The sequence below is a fragment of the Tiliqua scincoides genome, chromosome 7 (genome assembly GCF_035046505.1).
Source record: "Tiliqua scincoides isolate rTilSci1 chromosome 7, rTilSci1.hap2, whole genome shotgun sequence".
NCBI classification, from domain to species: Eukaryota; Metazoa; Chordata; class Lepidosauria; order Squamata; family Scincidae; genus Tiliqua; species Tiliqua scincoides.
The window spans coordinates 50,171,810-50,177,972 of NC_089827.1; the positions used below are offsets into that span (position 1 = coordinate 50,171,810).

Genomic DNA, 6,163 nt, shown 5'->3' on the forward strand with positions numbered 1-6,163 from the left:
GGGATTACTAGCAAAACCTGCTGCTGTTACATTGAATAGACATAGACTTAAGCTTTACTCAATAACAAAGCTTTATAAAACTGAAGAGAATGTTTGCCACTGCTATTTCTTATACAGAAGTAGCCAAATGTAGGTTTAGTAACTAAGTGTGAATGTTGCTTTAAGCAGGAAAATAGCACTGTCCTACTCTAAATCATTCAGGCTTTTACCTCTCCTAAAGACTGTGTACTCATTTAAATATGTGAACAAGACTCAGAATGGGTTGGAGTTGATAAAGAAATCTTTATCAGGGCTCAGTCTGTTTCTAAAAAACATTCATATACAGTGTGTGGTAATGTGGTCAAGCTTGTTCAAAAACATACATCCTGCCTTCTATCATATGGTTAATCAGGTCTGGCCTTCTGCCTTAAGGTATAGTTCTTAAGGTAAATACCTACATTGTGATTTGTGCTCAGAGCCTCACTGCAACAAGTCAAAACTACAAGGATTTTACTTTCAACCATGATAAATGAAGCTGTTGCCTCATAACAATGTGATTTTGAACACTTCAAGATCAGACCCACCCATGATGCATTTGTTCATAAGGCACAACTGATCACAAGATCCCCATCTCTACAGACAGTGATATACTGCAGCTGGTTTGGTACATTAGATGTAACTAATGCAAGATGTTTCTGGATAGTAAGTTCGCTGAACTAGCCTTGCATAAAATTCACTTTATGGAGAAAATAGCAACTCTGTTGGCTGCACCAGCATTCTGCAGAAAATCTACCCATAGCACAGAAGAGACAAAGTGGCAGAGCAGTTCTCTTCTGCCACATCCTGAGAGGAATCCTACCTTAGCTATATTGGCTGCTGAGCAGGGAGTTGCTTTCCAGCAAGAAATATGAGCCAGTATTTAAATTGCACAAGTTGTTACAGCTACCATGGTATTCGTTGTCAGAAAAAGCACTCCAGTTTTACAGCAGTTTAATATAAATAAAAGTTTATGGAGGGATGCAGTGAAAGTCCTTGTCTGCTCATTGTCAGGAAGGCTGATTTCTCTCTTTGAGACCCAGAAGTTCAGTTCTGAGTTCTCCAGGTTTGGGAGGAACTTCAGGTACTGTCTAAAGGAGGAAAAAAAGTATATGCATTCAAGTAACTGCAACTATGCATACTTGCTGAGAACTCATTAAAGAAGTCAGTTGGAGACTAACAATTCCAGTGGTTCTAAAACTAGCTCTGACACCCACTTCTTAAAATAACACTCTATTTGGACCTACCTAGCTTTGGGACTTAAAAAGTGATCTAGAAATATTCACAATATTTTATTTGCAAAAGAAAACTTGACTCATTTCACATAATAAAACAGCATTAATAAATATCCTCGGGAGTTCAGGGGCTTAGTTATGTGACAGACAGAATGTCTTTTCTGATATCACTGACACACATCAGAAAAGACATTCAAGCATTTATCTCCCAGTATTTACACAAGCTTGCAAACTAAAGGAATTCAGCTCTTTAGTAGCTCTTTGCAGAGCAGTTAGCAAAGAGCTGACTTAATAGCCTCAGGGCTTGATGCAATTATCTGATCTTTCCATCACCAATTTTTATTGGAGGCTGTGAGACCCACTAGAAATTGGATCACAACCGACCAAGTTAGTCCTAACCCACAAATACTTCCAAACCAAACTGATGTTTTGGGGTCAGTTTTGTGGTAACCCGTATTACTGTGACTTTAATAGGTGTTTCAGTAACCATACAGCTACACGCCGTAACCCAACATACATACACATAGGAGTAAATCCCATTGAATTAAATATGTACTTCCAAATTCATGACTTCAAAAACAAAAACAAAAACTACTTACAAGATCAGGCTTGTAATATCTGTGGACAACCTCTGCACCTGCAAACATAGCCAACATACTTGCACCAAGCATTTTGAGGTAGCGAGGCCAAGATACTCCTGCAGGCATGATAAAGGGGCCAGCAGCTGGAATGCAATCAAGAAAATACATATGTGTATATATAGCCTACTGTTTAAGGAGTGGTGGGCCATAGCAAGGAATTTGACATTCTATCAGTGCAATCCTATGCATGTCAACTCAGAAATAAGCACCAATGCTTTCAGTGGGACTTATTGTTGCCTAAGAGTGTAGGGCTGTAACCTAAGAGAAACAAGGTAAGGGAAAGGGTGATTATAGCAGAATGCAGCAGCTTAGCATCCTAGCACTCCCACCATGCTGATCAAACATGCAGGTGGGATGGAGTGACAAAAGACATGGGAGGCAAGAAACTGCAGCTCTTTGGCAAGGACTTTTATTATTTATACAACATTTTAAACATGGTAAGTATCCTTACTGCATTTGTCATAATTTTTAAAGAAGGAGGTGTTTATATCCCATCTTTCACTTCAGGCTCAAGCCACCTATAAAAAATAATGCATTGCAGTATATAAGCATTTTGAGCCTGATCAGATGCATCAGCTCAAGTGGGCTGTAGTTCATGAAAGCCCATATCTAGGGTTTTGTTTTGTTTTTTTTAACAAAAAAACAAAAACATAAAATGCTTTTTGGTGTTAAAATAGCCAACACAAAACACTGCATTTTGGCATTTTAGATGCTTTCCAGAAATTAAAATAGAAAAACTTTTTCAGTTAGAAACTGGCTGTATCTGCTGATACTATATCATCTACCTGATAGATTTTTAAATTTTAAATTTTAATTTTAAATTTATGAAAAAGTACCCTTGGAATAAAAACACACAACACCCCAATTTGCTATTTTAATCAGGAAATTTTGGAAAAAATATCACCAAAAACACACACACCCTTACCTATGCCACAAGAAAGGTCTCATTTTAAGCTATCACAGGACTCTTTGCAACTTTTGCTGCCCCAGACTGACATGCCTACTCCTCCAGAACCAAGAAGTTTTAAGGCTCTAGTCCAGTGGTTCTAACGCATTTAGCACAGGGACCCACATTTTTAGAATGAGAATTTGTCAGAGCCCACTGGAAGTTATGTCATGACCAGAAGTGACATCATCAAGCAGGGAAATTTTTAGCAAACCTATGCTGCAATACTACCCACACTTGCCCAGGAGCAAGCCCTATTGGCTGCCATTGTTAAAAGGATATACATAGTAGCTTGTTAAAACTACAGGTCTGGAACATTTCCCCAAATGCAGTCACATCCCATGGTAGCATCAAGTCTAATAGATTAAAAATAAAAAATTGAAAATGAATGGGACCCACAGTTTGAGAAACACTGCTCTAGTCTACTAAAACAACTTACTCAGAATTTGAAATCAATGGGATCCATTTCCTGGTAAACATATTCAAAAATGTAAATTTGTAAAATACTCAAAAAAGAGGAGAGTTAAAGTTGAGGATTAATTTTTTAATGCTTTGTTTGGTGTTTTTCTTTCTACCTGTTGTGATACTTTCTGCATTTATTATGAGGCTTTGTAAGCTGCCTTGGGCATTTGCTTAGGCATGGGAAAGGCAGGATACAAATTTCTATAATATAATTTCTATAATAATGATCAGTTATTGTTAATAATAGCCACCAGCTCTCTCTCCACTCGTCCAACTGTGATATCCTACTCTCTAGTAAGTTATTAAAACCATTGTGCGAAAGAGTTTCCACCTGTTTCTAAAGTTTTTTGGGGTAACAAAATTGAATCAGTTTGATAAACACATGACTTGTCCAGCAGGGTTCGCAACATATGCGCTTGGCAACACTGCACATCCTTCCAGAGCTCCAAAGGGAGCCTAAATTCACATACAAATTATGCTGCCCCCTAAACTTGATGGTGATGCTGAACATCACTCTGAAGGGTTCACTTACCACAGTGTTTCTCAACCAGGGGTATGGGTACCACCAGTGGTACTTACAGTAGCATCTAGTGGTGCTCATGGGACCCTTGGATCCCTGCCACACAGCAGAGACCAGGAAAGCAACACAACAAACAGCAGTGGGAGGCTCCAAAGCATGCTTTTCCATGCTGGAAAAGCCCCTCCTGTCCACCATGAGTCTCTTACTGGTGCTTGCCACATCGCATCTGGCCTCCGAACCCAGAAGCAACTGGTACTGATGTCATCACCAGTTACTTCTGGTGGTACTTTGAATAGGTGGACCATGTGAAGTGGTACAACAGAACACAAATCTTGAGAAACACTAACTTGCCTGCACAAGCTCCCCTCTGAGCTCTGCTGCTCTGTGAAGGTCAAGAGAAAAAGATTCTCTTTGGCTGAACAAGGAACCAATAGAGAGCGTGGAACACAGGCGCTAATGCGCAGCTCTGGCAGTCACGTGACAGAGTAGCCTGGTGGTTCCTACTCCGGAATCAGCCAGCATCATAGAGAGGAGAAAAGACTAAGGTGTCAGAGAGTGTGCACTTCTGGTAAACATTCAAAGCCACTCACTTGAGTGGAGCGGGGTCACTCTAGGCGTTCGTATCTCTATTGATAAACCCCCTTTCCTCTGTAGAAGGAGCTAGAGAGGGGAAAAAACAGTTCAGTGGCAGACTGAAAGTGTCAAGGAGGACCCTGTGAAGAGTGCAATATTCCTAGGGTGGGTGGGAAGAAAGAAAGAAAAGTTTGGACAAGGCTGCAGTCTCCCTGTTAAGGAATGCAATCCCTTGACACCTGGATCTTGCTGTTGCAGTGGGGCACAGCTGTCAAATGCCCCTGATTTGGTCTCCCTTAAGTGCCCCCCCTTAAATATGATTTTCACTCTATCTATCTATCTATCTATCTATCTATCTATCTATCTATCTATCTATCTATCTATCCTTCTGTAATGGAAGATCAGAAGACCATCAGGTGGATGATACTGTGTTGACAGCTATTTCAAGTTTTGACAGCTGGCTGACAGCTCTGGGAAGGGCAGGGCTGGCTCCACAGCTGTAATCAATCAAGGCCAATGGAGACCTGGATGGACACCAGAGCTTCATTTGACCTTGATGGGACTTTGAATGGTCATGGGCTAATGAGGTAGCTCACAGCTGAGCTGCATCTTGGACTTAACAAGCGGCTGCAGGAATAAAAGGCAGCCCCAGAAGACAGAGAGGTACCCCCTAGCCCAGACATAGGGGAGGACTGTCAGGATCCTGCTGAAGGAGACACTCTGCTGGAGAGGACACAGAGCTCTGCTGCAGAAGACTAGACTAGACTAGACTAGACTAGACTAGACTAGACTAGACTAGACTATGCTTTGGAGATTAGACCATGGACTTCGACTGGAGGCTTTGGATCTTTATCCACTGAGTTAAGTGGAGTTTTGGGGAGGGGGAAGCCTCTGGACAAGAGGAATTGCAGGGAAGTGTTTGTAGCAATAAGTTTGATTAAATGCTACAGATAAGGAGTTCTATGTTCATTCCTTTGTACACCACAGCTGCTGTTCTTTGGAAAAGAAGAGTTAATTAGCCAAAAAGTGGGCATTAGAAGGGAGTTTGGACTGGACACCTTCCAGTATTTAACTGGAATATCCCACATTCTCAGTTGCATACTTTGTAGCCTGATTAAAAAAATGTTTAGGAAACAAACTTCACTGAATAGGATTTATTTCCTGGCAAGGGGCATTTAGAAGCGCAGCCTTATTCTGGCAGGACCTGTGAAAGCAGATGCTACGCACAGTTGTATGTTCGAGCAGTTTTTACTACACAAGAACAGAGCAAACCTAGGCACGGTTAGGGCATCCTACGCACTTGGAGAAGAAGCCTCCCTGAGTTCAGTGAAGCTTGTTCCCAGGAAAGGTTGCAATCTTACACCCTGAACTAGGAAGTAAGGGCCCAGTCCTATCCAATTTTCCAGTGCCAGTGCAGCTATGCCAATGGGTCATGCACTGCTCCCTGTTGTGGGAAGGCAGTCACAGAGGCCTCCTCAAGGTAAGGGAATGTTTGTTCTGTTATCTTGGGGCTGCATTGTGGTTGCACTGGTGCTGGGAAGTTGGATAGGATTGGGCCCTAAGACTGCTATCCTAGCCACACTTAGCTGAAGGCACCCTGCAAAGAATGACTGGTTGTAATCTACAAAGAGGTCCTACAGCTTTAATGAAACTGAGAGCTCAATCCTCTGCACGTCTACTCAGTTCCATTCTAGTCGATGGGGCTTACTCCTAGGCAAGTAGAATTGCAGCCTAATCCTATGCATATCTAGTTTTAAGTCCCATTACAATC

The 6,163-nt window shown here is 41.5% G+C and overlaps 1 protein-coding gene across 2 annotated transcripts; it reads right to left on the bottom strand.

The window, feature by feature from the left end:
- Window positions 1-472: 472 nt before the first annotated feature.
- UQCC6 (ubiquinol-cytochrome c reductase complex assembly factor 6) lies at window positions 473-4,279 on the bottom strand. 2 transcript variants are annotated; one of them, XM_066633884.1, is made up of 3 exons: window positions 4,171-4,279; window positions 1,850-1,974; window positions 473-1,106 (listed from the first exon to the last, which is right to left on the bottom strand). In XM_066633884.1, the coding sequence occupies exons 2-3, from the start codon at window positions 1,955-1,957 to the stop codon at window positions 1,026-1,028; spliced, it is 189 nt and encodes a 62-aa protein (XP_066489981.1). In that variant the 5' UTR covers window positions 1,958-1,974; window positions 4,171-4,279; the 3' UTR covers window positions 473-1,025. The 2 variants fall into 2 exon arrangements, with proteins under 2 accessions (XP_066489981.1, XP_066489982.1); XM_066633885.1 differs by having other exon boundaries at window positions 4,167-4,248.
- Between the last annotated feature and the right edge of the window lie 1,884 nt (window positions 4,280-6,163).

What these genes read in the sequence shown, in the direction of transcription:
- UQCC6 (XM_066633884.1), bottom strand. Translation starts at nt 1,957, where the DNA reads ATGCCTGCAGGAGTATCTTGGCCTCGCTACCTCAAAATGCTTGGTGCA. An exon ending in GATATTACAAGCCTGATCTT is followed by an intron (nt 1,107 to 1,849) that starts GTAAGTAGTTTT and finishes TTCCTCCTTTAG; the next exon opens with ACAGTACCTGAAGTTCCTCC.